The sequence below is a fragment of the Nymphaea colorata genome, chromosome 3 (assembly GCF_008831285.2).
Source record: "Nymphaea colorata isolate Beijing-Zhang1983 chromosome 3, ASM883128v2, whole genome shotgun sequence".
NCBI lineage: Eukaryota > Viridiplantae > Streptophyta > Magnoliopsida > Nymphaeales > Nymphaeaceae > Nymphaea > Nymphaea colorata.
In genome coordinates this window covers 1,191,945-1,209,254 of record NC_045140.1, presented here as the reverse complement: position 1 = coordinate 1,209,254, position 17,310 = coordinate 1,191,945, and the positions used below count along the sequence as shown (strand labels likewise).

General features: G+C 37.1%; 1 protein-coding gene across 1 annotated transcript; it reads right to left on the bottom strand.

The window, feature by feature from the left end:
* Window positions 1-6,756: 6,756 nt before the first annotated feature.
* LOC116251404 (AUGMIN subunit 6) lies at window positions 6,757-16,828 on the bottom strand. Its single transcript, XM_031625656.2, has 13 exons — window positions 16,470-16,828; window positions 16,328-16,384; window positions 15,229-15,323; window positions 13,468-13,618; window positions 13,013-13,138; window positions 12,734-12,893; window positions 11,558-11,618; window positions 11,141-11,453; window positions 10,588-10,713; window positions 8,610-8,765; window positions 8,223-8,472; window positions 7,439-7,909; window positions 6,757-7,145 (listed from the first exon to the last, which is right to left on the bottom strand). The coding sequence occupies exons 1-13, from the start codon at window positions 16,677-16,679 to the stop codon at window positions 7,105-7,107; spliced, it is 2,217 nt and encodes a 738-aa protein (XP_031481516.1). The 5' UTR covers window positions 16,680-16,828; the 3' UTR covers window positions 6,757-7,104.
* Between the last annotated feature and the right edge of the window lie 482 nt (window positions 16,829-17,310).

The window sequence follows — 17,310 nt, the reverse complement described above, 5'->3', positions numbered from 1 at the left end:
AAAGGCAAAGAAGGGCGGCTAGGTTTGACCTGGGGAAGGGGAGTAGAGGGCAGCGGCGGTGATACCAGACAAGCAGTGGTTTATATATATGTAGCTTTTGGTCGGAAAAGATTGGCTATGTTGATTTGCTTCGCTTCAATTGACATTATTAAGTTGGGTACCTTTAGGTTTGTTTGTGGCTTGGTTTGCTATGTTGATCTATAAGGTTGCACACGAGCCGAGTCAAGCTCAACTTGATTCAAAAAACTTGAGCTTGAGTTCGGCTTAAACTCATCCACTTGACTATATAGGGGTTGAACTTGACCTCAACTCGTTTAACTTGTTTATGTTAACCTATCTTGTTGCTTTTGACTTGTTTAACTTACCAACTGTTTGTCTTGTTTAACTAATTCAAATACAAAGAACCAATTTTAAGTAGTTGAGCCGAGTTGTGTCAAAACGAGCCAAATTCTTACAGTTCAAACTCGACTCTTGAGTATAAATTTAAACTCGAAGTCTACTCATTTAAAACGAGTCGAGCCCGGGTTGGCTCGACCCATTGTGCAGCTTTATTGGTCCAGCTTGGTTTGTTTAAGAAAATGAATTCGTTTTCTTTCTTCTTCTTTTTTTCTCTTTCTCTCTCACACTCTTCTCCTTTGTGAATCTTTCATTTCACAAACTTAAAATTGTCGATTTACAAGCTCACCAAACCTATCAACACGGTCATTTATTTTTTTTTCATTTTATAGTTTTGGATATATTTCAATAATAAAAAATATCTTTAAAACATTTTAAGAGTGCTATATTTAAAGTTTACTGGATGCTTAATCATAGTATGCTTAATTTACAAACATTCTAAAAAAATAGGTTTATAAGATGTACTCCTACACTTTCCTCTAGCTCGAAAGACTGATGTCAACTCAAAACCTGAGCTATTATTCAACCTTTTGTAAAGTTACTTTCTTCATATTCATTTGTGACTGACCTAATCAATTGATTCAAAAGCACTCGTATTTTCTAAGCTCACTTGTCTTTTAAAGGTGTGAGCAGGATCCAGAAAACTTGTCTGATGGCTCAATTGCCCATAAAGAAATACTTTTCTCTAAGATTGAAAAGCAACTTTATGGGTTAGATAAGCTGTAAGGCATGGATAGCATACAGCCAAAAACATGTAAAAACTTACAGCAGGTGCTTTGCTGAAGAGATATAAAGACTATGCCCCCTTAGATTATCTGTAAGCATTCCTATTTATAAGATATATAGCAGAATGAAAAGCATAACCACATTATTTATTGGGTAGCCCAGCTTTTGCCATCATGGATGGTCTTGACTGAGTTACATGCCTGCCTTTGTGCTTAGCAAATTCATTCCGCTCTGGCATTAAGAACAACTCTTTTCATGCCCAATGCCCATGTTTATCAAGAAACTGTTTCAGACCTAACAATTCTTCACCACCATCACTATGTAAAAATTTAATCTCTGCATTAACCAGGTTCTCAACATGCTCCTTGAATTTTTTAAAAGCATTTAGAACATGTGACCTATGCTTAAGTAAATACATTCAAGAGAAACAAGTATGAATGTCAATAAAAACCATCTAATATGATAATCCATTCACAATAGAAATTGGGCAGGCCCCCAAAAGTCAGAAGACACAACTTCTAATGGTCACATCATATCATCCAAACTAATTGGGAATGGAAGTTTATGATTCTTCCCTTCCTGACAAGCATCACAAACATAAACATTATCTGCAACAAATGGCTGTCTAAATTTACTCAAATCAAACCGAAGTACTTTCAAAGCCAGGTGATCAAATCTTTGATGCCACATTGAAATGATCGCCGTATTGCCAACAGTAACATCCTTGCTTTGATCAACTTGCAATATTGACAACTTGTGAAGACCATCTTTAGTTGACCTGAGAAGAACTTTCCCTGTTGTCTGATTCTTGATATGACAAGAAGATGGTAATAACTTAAAAGAAGCATCATCATCTTTTACAAATATTTGAGTTGAAAAATTTCTGATTTTTATGAGAAACAACAGTTGAACCAGTATTCTAAATAGGCACAATAGACTCATCTCCTATACGTACCCTTTCCTTACCATGATAAGATGATTGCAATGTCAAATTGCTAAGGCTGTTTATGATGTGACCAGATGCACCTGAATCTGCGTACCAGCTTTCATCAATATAGTTAATGGCAGACACTAGAAGGCTTGGGTGGAGTTATGAATTGAAGCGGCGCTCAATCTGACGACATTGTTTGGCAGCATGTCCTCTGTCCGAGCTTGTCGCAGAGTTGGCAAACAATCTTGCTCCTGTCTTGAACTTGGCCTTTACTTTTGTTGTCGTTCCACCAATTTATGTTGTTTTTATCGACATTTCCCTTCATAATTTTTGCCTTTATAGTTCTTCTTCTGCTGAAATGCGTTGTTGTTACGTTTAGTCTATTCGTGCATGTTTCTGGGGCTCTCCAAATCTACGTATTGGTGAATGTTGATGATATTTGGATTACTTGTAACTAGCCCTCTCAGTTGCAGCACTAAATTGCTCGGCCTTGACAGGAGTTTTCTCTTAAAGATTTGATTTGGGTTACTAAGATTTCTCCTAGAGTCAAATTCTTGCTCAAAGCAAGTATTTCTGTGGATCTCCTGCACGGAGATCCTATGGCCATTTGCAAGTCTATCTCAACACCGTTCAACACCTCCACTGGTGCTTTTCGTGCTCTTAACTGCCGATTGGGGAGCAGTTAGATGCATCCGTCACTACATTGAAGGGACTATTAGCTATGGCCTATGGTCTTCTCATTTCCTCCTTTCCTCAGTGGATTTTTTCCGTGTTTTTAGAAGCTGATTGGATAGATAATCCAGATGACACAAAGTTTACAAGTGCATATGCAATGTATTTAGTGTCTAATCTTTCTTCATGGAGTTCTTGAAGGCAATTTACTATCTATCCCCAAGGGGGTTGGTGCAACGGTTAGGGTGGGGGTTGGTCGGCGGTCAACCTTCACTTGAGTGGTGGGATTAGGTTCTTGCACACCTGCGCACCCAAAAGTAGTGTTCTATTGCCCACCTGAGCATTGTCCCCAAAAGTAGTGTTCTATTGCCCACCTGAGCATTGTCGATGGTGCTGGGAAGCCATAGACAAACTCAATATTTGTATTTCCAATTCTTTGGTGTAACAATCTTGGAGCAACACATAGGGCTGCTAACCATATCAAACGAGTGTAAAAATTGATGTACAATTTGTCAAAGACATAATTGCTTGTTAAATACATTTCTTTAGAATTGGAGAAATATATATATATATATAAAATAGAATTAGAATCACATTATGTTAAATTAAGAATTGACATTCAAAATGCACGGATATTTGATATAAGACATCTACTTGAAATTGAATTCAAATTCCAATCGAATTAGGTATGATATTCATTTAAAGCCGAAGCTGAATATGAGTCTAATCGATGTCATTTTTTAAAAAATTCAAATTCAATCTTATTTCTTAATTCGATACTTATGATTTATGAAGTAGTTCCCTAGCATATGTCTCAATCCGATCCTATTCCAATTCAACCCAATATACACGCACCTTGCAGATTTTACAAAAGTCGGACGGTGTGAAAATAAAAGCCACATTGGATTGGATTCAAATTGTGAACTTAAGAATCAAATTTTGAGTATGGTATATACTTTTTTTTTATTTGTACTTGAACATATCCAATTCATTGACATCCCTATCTGAAAGAGACTTCCAAGTTCTCCACTAATATCTCATGACCATGAATAGGCTTGTGACGTTGCCACATATCTTCTGCTAAATCATATCGTTAGCCTCAGGGTGACATTCAATTATGCCTATAAAGGCGTACACAGTTAAGCTTGCCAACCATCCAAAATGGTGTGCAAGAAATTTCAATAGGTTTAATTCCTTGCCAGGTGTGAGTTGGTAGGTGGTCAGTTTCTGTTTTGAATTATAAAACGTCAAACTCTTTGTATTGCATTAACAAAATTTAATGTGGGTTGGCAGGTGGTCAGCAATTTGTATTACTTTTATTTAATGAAATTTGATTCCGAGTTTGGATCAGCAATTTGTATTACTTTTATTTAATGAAATTTGATTCCGAGTTTGGATCGGATTAGACATATGTGGTCGCATTGACCTCAGTGGCATTAACAACCGAATACCAGATCCACATGGAACTTAAGATAAAGCTTGATCGGGAGCCAAGCTAATCTAAAGACTAGATCGGATGTAGTATACTGGATATTCTGCCTCTCTAGTAAAAAATGTGTTGCTTTTGAAAGTTTTGGATTTCAAACAAGAATGATTCGGTCTAGCCAACAACACGATGCCGAGTTACCTCCATAAACCGGACCTAGAAATGGATTGTTCTCGAAGATCCATATCTGCATACGAGGTCAAACCGATAAGAGACCCGAGAACCGCTTTCAAAATCGACCTATCATAATTGAAAAATAATTTCTTCTGTTTCAACAAGACATCTTGTTTTCCCCAAGGGATTGACATAAGTAGATCGGACTGCGTCTAAGTCTATTGTTACTCTGTTCCACTTGATTGGTTTTGGATTTGGGGACAGGCGTGGATTTGATTTCTGCAACTGAAGTCGCCTCCAAGTAGTTCAAGATCTGACACTTAAATATGTTTGAATTTGGATCGTTAAATTTAGTTCAGATTCAAAACTGTTTGAAAAAATATGCTCATCGAAACCAGGATATTGGCTGGACTTTACTTTCGTTACTGCATTCAATATGTCTGGATTGATCTTAGGATTGGTAAATATATTAGTCCGATCCGTGACATACATATCCCCAAAGCCAAAATGGCCCGCCTGATGGAAAGCGAAGTCCAGTTTGGACTTTGGATACAGAGGCGGCCTAAAGTGAAGCTACATACGACCCGGGTCAGATATCCAATCCAAAGCATATCATAAACCTGGACTACATATTTCTTTGGGCAGATTTCAACCCGAATCGCAACTGAGTCAGAACTAGGGATATATCCGATTACTGATTCAATTACAAATACGTTTGACGGCATTTGGTAAAAGTTTTGAATCCGTTTGCCAATCGGATACAGATTCTCTATGCAGTTTCATAACTAAATTGGAATTCGGTATGCTAAAGATCTGGGCAGATTACATGTAAATGGTGGGTACTATTTGAGTCAGATCCAAATTCAGTTTTAAAAAAGATAGGATCCTAACTTGAATCCGATCCCATAAAAAGTTGAGTTCGGTAAATCGACCGAATCCAAACGGTCTACGTCCCTAGTCAGAACCTTTAATACCTGCAAGTAGGTTAGGAAAAATAATCTTGATTTATATATATATATATATATATATATACGGACATGGTGGTAGAGACCAAAAGTCTTAGTTAAAGGCCATTGATCCATCTTATTATGACAATGAATTTGGTGCATATAAAACTATAGAGCACTGCATATGACTACGCTTGAGTTTAGCATCGTCATGATGAAACTTTTACAAAGGTTTACAGGCTGGGGTGGATATATATATATATATATATATATATATATATATATATGTTAGCCATTAGCCTTTTCCAAATGTGTGTTTGATCTCATCAAAATCAACAACTTAAATGATTCCCATCAAGTCCAATATATAAGGTTATGGCGCAAAGAAAGAAAACTTAGAAGTCCAATATATAAGGTCATGGTAGCTACCTGCTTCAAAAATAAAGACTTGAGGCTCATTCTTGGTTAGCTACTGGACGTTTTCTCTCCCTCCTACTTCCTCTTAAACTAAAACCCTTTCAATTAGAAAAAATCTCATTACTCAGATGATACGTCTGAACGAGCCGACCTGCTTCATTAAATACAGGGTCCCAGTCCGGGGCTAAGCGGCCAACAAACCCAACAAGGATCAGTCATTCATTCAAAGCTGGATTTGACGTTATACTTACATGTGATTTTATTTGGATATCCATCACAAAATTCCATAATCATTTAATTCAAATCCAAATACCACTCAGATTTGAACTTTCATTTATTGAATGCAAGCGCGTCCCAATTTGAATTTGAATCGGATGTCGGCTCCAAACCGTTGACACTGAGGGTCATCCCAAAATAAAGACTAACATATCCTTGAAAAGTCACCGAGTCCAGATCAAGGAATTCTAGTCCAGGAAAAGAAGACAAATTTTTCCAGATCAAGGAATTCTAGTCCAGGAAAAGGAGACAAATTTCGGTTACTCATAAAGGAGGAAATTAGAAAGATCAAAGAAAATGCAGTTCAGTATAAAGTGAGGTTCAACAACAAAAGAAAAGCCTTTAGTTGTGTAATCTTGGGGAAAACAGCATGAAGTACACATTAGCGGCTTCTTCAAGAACATATGCAACGGGCCACCTAAGTGACCCAGTGGGAAAAGATACCACGTTTCCTTCTTATCCTTTTAACTTCGTTCTTCTTGGATGTCCTCTTTTCTGTTCTTGTTTTTTTGTCTTCTTCAGGTTTTCTTTTATTTAATTTACTGTTTCTAGCCAGACTAGAAACCGACTAACTCCTTTTTTAAGGTCCACCACCTAGGCCTGCTTAGCTCTTTTTTATTGAGGGTCGGACTGAGAAAAAAGTGAAACATCAGTTACAATCTGCAACAACGGGTTCAGTTTGCAGGTAGCACGCGAGGCTATTGAATGAGAAAAAAGACAAGGGCATCACTTGGTTTTGTGTTTTATGATGTCAATGAACTATCGCCGCGAAAAACTGCCACTGAAAAACCTATCAAAGCAATGGGCTGAGGAAATTTCATACAAACTGAAGAAACAAACTTCTTGGGCGCTACAAGCAAACTCACGAATCATGAAATTGCTTAATAATAAAAAAAGAAAAGTCGAGCTGAGATGAGGGATAATAAAAAAATAATTGCGACCACATGAAGGACATACAACAATCTGACGGGACTATCCCCCCTCGGCAGTAATACATCAAGTTGCATTGCCAAACTTTACACCATGAACATGGGTTTTGGTGTTCCCACTGTATAGCTGATGAAATTTCCTCCATCGACAATGTGGGTTTAGCGAATGCAGAATCAAGAAATAGAACCCAATGCTTGAACTGTCAATGTTCATCTTTCCATTAAAGCATCTTCAGTTTCAGATAATGGTGCTGCAACATAAGAAGACATTCCATGTCATATTCATATGTATGGACTGTAAAATATTCCAGTCATTAACTTGTAAGTTGTAACTAGACACCTCACATGCCTCTTTCAAACTATCATCTAATAACACAGGTATAGCTCAACATGCCAAGGGCATAGTGCACGGAACAACACATTGACACAATGTTCTATCTTTGCGTAACACTGTGAGATTGCTTATATTGTGACTAACAAATATATGAAAAGCATACACTAAAAAACATGCAGAAGGGAGTACGAATTGTCCAATAAAACACACCTAGTAAATCTTCATACGTATCAGGTGCTAGAGATGCATCGATCAGCAAAGGAGGTGACAGAGCGTGGTCTTGACCATCCCAAATATTGTGAAACAGTGATAATCTATTATCGACCATATATTTTGGGCTGACTGGTGAAAGAAACTCGCTTGTGTATTCATCATCCATAAGTCTACAAGCATGATCCAAGTGACCCGCTAGATCATCAGATTCGTCCAAAATAGACCCATTATCTCTCTCATCAACTAAACCATTGTTGAGGATGCAAAGCTCTTGGGGTGATCTCAAAGGTTTGCCTCTGTTCGTAGCTTTGACAGTAGCATCCTTCTGAGCAAGTCCATCTGTTGAAAGTGGTATAAAGTAGTGTTCAGTTGTATCAATTTTATTGTCTCTCGGAAGGCCCATTCCATTGGGTCGAACACAAAGAGCAGATGCACGAATGGACCGCTTCAAATTCTGAACAGAGTCCTCTGCAATAGCATCACAAAATAAATTTTATAAACTATTAATTTTCAATAAGAAAATCAGCAAACCAAAAATTTTGAAGAATATTTTCCTGAGCCTCACTTAACATCAATATTAACTGCAAAGCAATCAATAAACAAGAGTTCTCTACAAGAATGAGGCAAAATAAATTTTGCAATAATTGAATTTCATTGGAATACTGGCTAAACCAAACTTTTTGAGGAATATTTTCCCTGAGAGTCTCTTGACATTAGTGAAGACTGCAGAATGAGAGATGAGGTTAGAACACAAGAGTTCTGGGAGATCAAGTTAGCAGACCTCGTGCTGAGTTGTCTTCATGACTTGCAACCAATGGCCGCTCTACTTTACTGCATTCTGCTAGTTCGTCAGGCTTGTTGGTTTGGTGAGCAGATACTGTTTGTCTCCTTTGTGCAATGCCACTCTTGGCAGAAGAATTTGGGGTCAAAGTAAACAAGTGCGGCAGTTTAAGAGCAGGACTGCTCAAAAACTGCTCAGGCTGGGGAGGGAATTTTCTCTCTGACTCAACTGGTTGGACAATGTTGTCTTCCTGTTCAAATTACAAATATTTAAATCGCTGAGATGCCAAATTCTGTCATTTAAGCAACTAGGTTTTTCAACAAACAAAAAATCAAAGATATCAATTAACAAGATTATCCAGCAAAGAAGTTTGGAGAAAATCTTTACTGTTGCCCGTCCACCACTTTGAGGATGAATTGAAGTTGCAAGCCAGGTAGGATCATTACTTAAAGCAACAGCTGAGAAGCTATTTACTTCATCTGTAAGCTGAGATATAGAGTCTTGCATTGACGGGATAGCTGCTTTCAATTGACTAATAAGCACCTACACCTCAAAAGGAGATAATCCATTTTTATGAATAACATATGAGGAGAATATTCATTTTGACACATAATATTTGCAAAGTTCAGTTAAAGCAAGTACCATGAAGACAAACACAATACCTAGACAAGTGTTCAGTGCCACAGGCCCACAAAGCAAACAAAAGTTACAAAACAATCTGGATAATGTCCTACTATCTTTCAAATAAGCATGTAAGCTACTTCCTGACAAGAATTAAAACAGACGATATTGATGACAAAATTCTTCCACGTGAACATCCAAAATATCATCTTCCAGACAGAACCAGAGATTGCATCAGCAAAGCAACTTTAGACTTTCAAAGAAGAGGAACCTCTATTTGAAGGAAATGGAAACAAAAAGAGACACGTAATAGATGTTCTAAAATATGGATTGTGTTCAGGGTGGAAGATGAGCCACATCCCTGAAGGCACAAAAAATATGTTAAGCATCTTATAGGTAATCCATTTCTCGACATTATCAGATAGACAAGTTCAAAACCTTCAGTAAAGGTGGTTAGCAGCTATTAATGTTAACTACATTCCTGCCTACCAATTTCTTGATATGTACTTCAAGATGTCTAAGTACCATATGCCTTTCTAGAATATGAAACATAAGAATAAAAGCCACTTTGATATTACTGGCTTCCTCACCTACAGGCCCAACTTTTGTTGATCACTGTCAAATAGGGGCCACCTTTATAATGCCTCTTAAGTCTTAAAGAACCTGTGAGTTAAGCAAGCTGAAAAGGCAGAAAATGATATTTTTTCTCTCCATGAAAATGAATGCACTTCCCAACAAAGACCATATTGATAAGTACAAGATTTCACATGCTCCAACAGTCTCCCCTGGTTCTAAAATAATTGTATGTGACCCTTGCGTCTGACCCTATCTTCTAACCAACACACTGCACTGTTCATTTGTTAAAATAAAGAGGGTTTACGTTGAATACCGTAAATACTGCTAAAGTTTTAATGAAAACAAAGTAATTACGGATATCAAATTCTTTACAACCACACATACACATGCACAGACACACAGCGCACTAGCTGCAAATATACAATTTCATATAGCAAGACATGAGATTTCGATTTTATTTTAACATCCATATGACAGGATATGGCCCAGTCCAGAATTATTAGATCTATCTTAACTGGAGGAACGAAAGTTCATGTAGCCCCTTGGAATCTCATCATGCATGGTGCAACCGGTCTAGCAACTAATAAGGTGCTGAATTTGGATAACTAACCTATTAAGTATTAAAAAATTAGGTTCTATTAAGATCCACATGAAAGGATGAGACACTGGCTTCCAATATTAAGTCCACTATTATTAGATAAGTGTTAACTGGAGCAAACAAAAGCTCCATCCACATCAGGAGCTATTGAAAAGAAAAAAAAAATGTAACATGTTGAACAATTGTCTTTTTTAATCAAATTTCAAATAGTTTGTTTTACTAGTCAAAGTTTCAAACACACCTTGGATAACATGGCAACGTTACTTTCCCACCACCCTAGACATTATATTTTGGAAAGGTTACCCAAGGATGGACTAATGAAGCAAGCAAACACCTCCTAACAAATCTCAAAATAATTTGCTATCTGTTGCTTCCTACTAGTGGATCCCTAAAGAGATAGATTTCCATTGCTATCACAGACACAGTCTTTCTAAAACTATGTAGGTTATATAGATATTTGCCAATATTTTCCCCTGAGTAGTTAAATTTTTCTTTATTATGTTAACCCCTCGCTCTAATTGTTTGAAATGCACTTTTACAAGCAGTGGTGATTGGAGAACACTTATTTACCTGTATACTAGCCAAGTGTTGGCGGTGTTCTGCCAGAGTTGTAGAAAGAGATTCAGCATGGCTGCTGCTGCTGTTACTAGTCGTGGCTCGTAAAAGTTCTGGACCCTCACCATCATTGGACTTAGCCTGTTATACAAACAAAGTAGCCAACAATTATTTCAGAATGAAAGAGCAAGCAACTGATTGGACAGCCCAAGCACAGAACGTGGAATAGTAGGCACAGTTATAAGTTAGCCCATTCGCATAGGTTTTAATTGCAAGAAATATTGTGTCAATGATATTTTGTCCCAGAAATAGCTATTTACATCTTTGCAGTTGTTTGTTTTTCTAACATTTATTTGACTTTAAATTGTCTTTCTCACATTATTATGAATTAGTGCACCTCTACGGTTCTACCTTAAATCTCTGGCTCCACCACTATATGAATGGCATGACCAGAGTAAAACTTCTAAACAATTTCTTAATGAAACAAGTGTCATGTAAATAGTACATACAGAGACAAGAAATGGTGGTAATATAGTCATACATTTTTAGCACATGGAAAAATGCATACCAAGATAAGTGCCTGTTTATGTATCCGTTGTAATGCATGCGTCCAACACCTCAAGACTTCTGCAACATCCACAACTGGCTGAACCTTACCACCTCTATCATCAACACGCGAAGTATCTTCGCCACTTACTTGCGAATGAATTTGCTCAGAACTGCTTTTCTGTTTTTCTTTTTTTGCACTTAAAAGTGATCCTTCTTGATATTCTTGCTTATCAGCATGTTTCAAGTCACCAGCTTGGATGGACAGAGTATCTGGAGCCAGCTGAGAACTTTGATCCATAGCTGCAAGCAAAGATGATCCAGATATTCGATACCTAATCACAAGATTATATCCACACAATTACATAATGGAGGTCATGAAACAAGTTAATAACATAAAAGCACAGAAGTCTTCTCCTAATAGAAGAAATGGGCATACCGATGCTCACGATGTGCTATTAAGTCCTCAATTGGGCCTGAGGCAAGAACTTCATGCTGACCTTTTCATAAAAATAACAGAACCATGTAAGAGAACTCATTCTAATTGTGCTAGAGAACTGTGATTAGGGTAAAAAGAACATCAAGTAATTTTGCTACATGAGGCCAAAAGCATAGTTTTGCCAAACGATTATGATCCAAGTCATGTTTGCCAGAAGCTTCTATCTTCTATAGGATCTCATCAATATCACTTCGCTGCTTTGCAAGCGAGGAAATAAGCTCGATCAGATATCAGTTCCTAATTATGTTAGTGTGTTTCTGGTGACATATGAACTTTACCACAGAAGTGAAATTTAATTGAATAACAATATACTTATGTAATTAACAAATAGTAGTTTCTCTATTGGGAGCACTAACATTGTATCTTAACAAGAAAAATGATCCATAACCAGCTCTATTTTTATACTTCCAACTTCCAATAAATATTCTGCAATCCTAACAAAATTGTAACTTCCTATATGGTGACTTATTTAACACAGTAGATATACAATCTTTAGGGTTTTAAGTTCATGGGAAGTGTAATAAAGTGTGCAAGCTAAAGAAAGCATTATGCCACATACGTGGTTCCAAAAGTTAGTGGTAGCCATGTCATTTGGGTACTGCTAAAATGTTGCAGTACCCATGTCAAAATGGTATGGCACCAATACAGCGCTAACACAGCGATTAGAGTTCCTCAACCTAATCCATGCAGAAAAAAACACCAGAAAGCAAACAATGAAAGGAAAAACACGGGAAAAGTGGGGAAATTCAATAACAAAAGGGAATTAGGGTTTTCTTCATAAACAGTTAGCCGTAAATAAAAAAAAAGAGCCCTCTTTAAGAGGCTTAACCCTTAAATCCGAATTGAAACTCGGGTCCAATAAATAAAAGTATCCAAACTCAAAATAACATAAATGTCTCAATAAACCAAATCCAAAGCTTAATTGGATCTGAATCTGGGATCTGATCTATCTTAAACCACATTGCGTCAGGCCCCCAACATGACCCAGACATAGGCCAAATTTGAAAGGGTACTGGATACAACCAACGTACCAACCGTCGTATTAAACCATTTTCAAACTTGATCAAACATCAACATACACAAGTTCAATAACTAGGAAATAGTTGGAGCACTCACTTCTACGAGACAACAAAGAATCCCAGAGTCGAGTTGCCTTCGAAACAAGATGAGAATTTTGATCAAGAGAACTTGCGACACGACCATCCCAGAGCTCACCTTCCAACTTTACTTTGTTCCTTAGATCATGCAACTTTTCTAATTCTTGTTGCAAATAAGCCTAAAAAGAAGAAAAGTAAAAGCTTATTTTACTTTTACAAAGAGAGAAATAACTATTTTCTCTCTCAAATTTAGCTAGAGCATAAGGATGATAAAGCATTTAAGAAGCATATCCTCTACCTCCTCAGCACAAAGACTACGGAACTCAGCAGTCATATCATGAGCTAAACTTGACCATGTAGCTTGCCTACGCACAGCAACATCTGCAGTCTTCAAAAACTTCCTTCTTTCAAGAGCAATCCTCGCCTGCCAATATGTGTTTCCAGTTAAGGAATTACCATCAACAAAACATTGCATTATTCTTGAAGGAAAAATGAAAATGAACTGATAACTTTATGGTGCAATATTGCAGATTCTTATGGAAATAGCTCCATATGCTGTGACCTTTTTTGTAGGCACATGGAAAGGTATGAACATCCATCAGACATAAAATATGAGTCTGAAAATTCAAATATTTGTTGTTTAATTTTACATATAAGAATCCATACATTTGAGATGACAACTCAATAACTACAAGTTGAGGTCAGCGTAAGAATTTCCTGAGCTTGGGGACACTTGGAAATTGACAAAATTACCTTTGTGACAGGAAGCAAGGCAGCTGCATGCAAATAAGAGATGTCTGTCAATGACGCTGGCAGCGGATCAGCAGCAACATCAGCCGCAAATGCTCTTTTATGAACCTCTCTTAAGGCATGTACAGACAGCTGCCACAAAAGTTCAACAAATCTGGAAATGGCCAGAGGAGAACAATTACTGAAACTGTTTTGGCACAAGAACCTCAGTATTTCTATTCCAATATGCAGATGTTAATGCTCAATACAGCAAATGTTAGTTAAAGATGAGGTTACCACAGATAAAAAAGCAGAATAAATGCATGTAACATGAACATCAGTAAATTATGTCCATCAAGATTTACAGTAATTTTGTCCACCATTTTCAAAGAGAACCACAGGGACGTGATCTATTTGATTGGTTATATAAGATTAAGAATCAACAGCTAGATTGCTTGTTACATGCATACACAGGTTTTTGCGAAAGGTTAAAGTCAACAACCTAGAGCTAGAAGTTTAACAAATATTCTCATATGTTTGTATAAAGAAAGAAAGAATCAAGTATTTGTTGTTAGCACATAGACCATCACGAATGTCTATAGTGTTGGGTATGTGACAATATTCAAATTCCAAAATTTTCATACAATTATGTTGACATATTTTAATTGGCATGTACTTGGTGTGTGCCCTTGCCACAAAGCATTGCCACAAAAAACATGTTCTATTAAAAAAAAAAGGTTAAAAACAAGTCAGCCAAAAAAAAGGGAAAAAACACTTAAAAAAAATCCCAAACAAAAAAATGAGAAAAACGTGTATTATTCACATTTTTCTGGGTTTTTATTCATGTTTTTTCATTTCTTTGTTTTTTCATGATTTTTCACTTTTCCATTTTTTAATTACCATATTTTTATTTTCACATTTTCTTTTTAGTTTTTTAACTTTTTTAAAACTTGCCGAGATTTTCATGAGATTTTCAACTTTGTTGTATTGTACCTGAGAAAAGCATCGCTGTTTTATACCCGAAAACAAAATTTGTGACAATGCCACAAAGCCAATCAGTGTGGACTGTGGAGATAGATTTTTTTTAGTGTAAAAGGAATGGCACTTGGAGGAGGTTCTTATAATTTCCAAGAATCTAAAAAAATGAGAAACGGGTGGATCCCTTTGTCATAACAAGTAAAATCTAAAAAAGGGATGAATCATTCTCAAGGCCGGTTGAGTGTATGGGAGTCTAAAGACATTAATGAGTCAATCAAATCATCTTTCTCCCAGTCTTACATTTATGACATCTAGATTATTCTGTTATTGCACATGCACTCAAATTTGAGATATGTAAGACAAAGGGCAGCTGAGTCAACTCATTCCATAATTTCCACAATAATGCAAGCCCAGCTGCTACTTTATGTGACCATGAGTCATACAATAGTAAAATTAGTTCATGGCAGAAGGTTTCTTGTTGACATACTATCAGCAATTTACAATGAAAAGAATATAACCAAATAACAGAACATGTGGACATAGCATCCCTATTCCACCACGCTAAGTGTACAAACAATAGCAGTTTAAATCACCCGTGATTGCAAGTCCACAACCGTCCAAGAAATCATGCACCAAGGAAACTTTTAAAGAAAATCAGTGCAGGTCAATTTTCCATAAAAAAGAGTTATACGAAAAAAGTACCAATTCAAGATCTGTCCCTGCCTTCCCTTTCATCTTTGTAACTCCAATAATGGTTATTTTCTTTCTTCAGTGTTATACTGAAAGGCAAAAGGGAATGAAAAATACCTTTGTCCACAACAAGTAGCAAGTGATGAAACACGTGAATTGCTTCTCGGAAGTGCTCCTTGAGATTCAAGCTCGTTTATGATTCCCTGTACAATCTGAGCACCCAAAAGAATATCAAGTGTCAAAGAAAAAAATTGAGAATTTCACAGACAGTGGGCAGTGTGAAGCTAAACAGAGCTACAAGCTAACGAGACTATGTGAACCAAACAACAGAGCCAGTGCAGCTGTGAAGATGCCATTCTCAACACTTAGTGGCGGTCTTGCCAACGAGGAGCATAGCAAGCTAGGAAACTCAAAGGAAACTAAAATTTTTGTTAGAAGTTACTATCTTCCAGTGGAAAATATAAACGAGAAAGAACAGAGAGATGCAACTTGTTAAAGAGTATCCATAAAAATGGAATGATGTTTGATGGCCAACAGCATTGAAAAACAAAAAAATTATAGTCCGTCTTTCTGGATTCTTGGAATCACAAGCTCCAATTCAGGATTCAAAACATAATAATGAGCTGGAGAATAACGGTAACCAAAAATTTAAATCAATAATCCAAAAAACAAAGAAAGAGACTTGGACGAATGAGTAATGGTATCCGACCACAGGAGTTTATAAACATTAGTAAAATTCAACAACACTATAAATTAAAACATAAACTACAAATTTTCACTAAGTTGGTATGGGAATCACATATATCCTAAAAGTACAGGAAAAGCTAAAATGTTTAATTTGAACTTAAATGGATCCGTAAAGCAATCTCTCTCCCTGAAAATCCCCCAACTCCGATGTGGAATCTACTCTTTCCACTGCCGCAAACTGTATGAGAGCTTAGGAATTTCGAAAGAACAAGAAAAAATACAAAGATTGCAATTTAAACGTTTGCTCCAAAACAGCAGCTAAGAAGCATTAATTCCCGCTGATTACTCAACAATGCTAAAATCCACCATGTCACCAATAATCAAGCAACAAGGACAAATTTGAAACTAAGAAAAGAAAGGAGTGAACCACGTTACTCGAATCTCCCAGAACCATCAAACACCCCAAAAGGAAAAAGAAAACTGTAAATGAACTAAGCACAAAATCCAAGCCGAGAAATGGCTCGCTCACCTTCCGAAAATCCCTCGACTGAGTCGCGTCGAAGATCGGCCAGACCTTGTCAAAATCCTAGAAAGAAAAGGAACAAGACAACCGTCATTCAAATTAAGACGATAGATAAGAAATTCGTGGAGAACATGCGAAGGATTCTCACCTTGGCCGCCTGGGCAGGGCCGCGGAGGGCGGAGAGAATGAAATGGAGGAGGGTCTCGCCCATCCTTGGGTTGGAATGGCGGAAGAGTCCCGTCTTCGGCATGCCATTGCTCATTCCCAGTACGGAAGGGTCCAGCCCCAGCAACAGGCAATTGGTGTACATGGCGCTCTCCAATTCGACCTCCCTCTCCTTCTCCCTATCCATCGTCATCAATGTCTCCTCCAAAATCCCTCGAAAGCCTCCAATTCCCTCCAACTTTTCTTCCTCCTCCTTTCTTCTTCGGATCTGTGGGAGAGAGAGAGAGAGAGAGAGAGAGAGAAACTTCTGAGATCTCGTTTTTCCACTGCTCCGACCGTCGTTTGAAATTTGTCCCGACGGGTCGGAGGTATTCTTTTTCGTTGAAGAAAGAATTGCAAAAACATGCCAACAAAAAAGGCATATGACAAAAACGCCTTTTGAAAATTCATGCTATATCCCGTAATATTTGTTTTTTTTCAAATGCTCCACCTTTTCTCCCTCGGCCTTCCTTAAGTAGAGTATTTGATAAAGTTGCTAATCTACCAAATCTTATTTGAAGGTTTTCTCAAATTTTTATTGTCCTGATTTCAAATCTTATTTGAATGTTTTTTCTATTGCATTTGCAATGGAGTAGGTTTATTTGAATGTTTTTTCTATTGCATTTGCAATGGAGTAGGTTAGGTTAGCCTTAAAGTTCTTTTTTCAAGACAAATGTTCAGAACTTCATCTGGTTTCAAATGCTACTAAGAGGTTTATTAAAGATTAGAAATTTGTTGAAGGAACAACAAGAAGTTTTTTCATGTCCCTTCCAGGCGATCGAAAA

Bases quoted from the DNA above. Each gene is read 5' to 3' on its own strand.
- LOC116251404 (XM_031625656.2), bottom strand. From the start codon at position 16,679: ATGACGATGGATAGGGAGAAGGAGAGGGAGGTCGAATTGGAGAGCGCC. The intron at 16,385-16,469 runs GTGAGAATCCTT...TTTTCTTTCTAG, and splicing joins GCCCTGCCCAGGCGGCCAAG to GATTTTGACAAGGTCTGGCC. The intron at 15,324-16,327 runs GTGAGCGAGCCA...TTGGGTGCTCAG, and splicing joins AGTCGAGGGATTTTCGGAAG to ATTGTACAGGGAATCATAAA.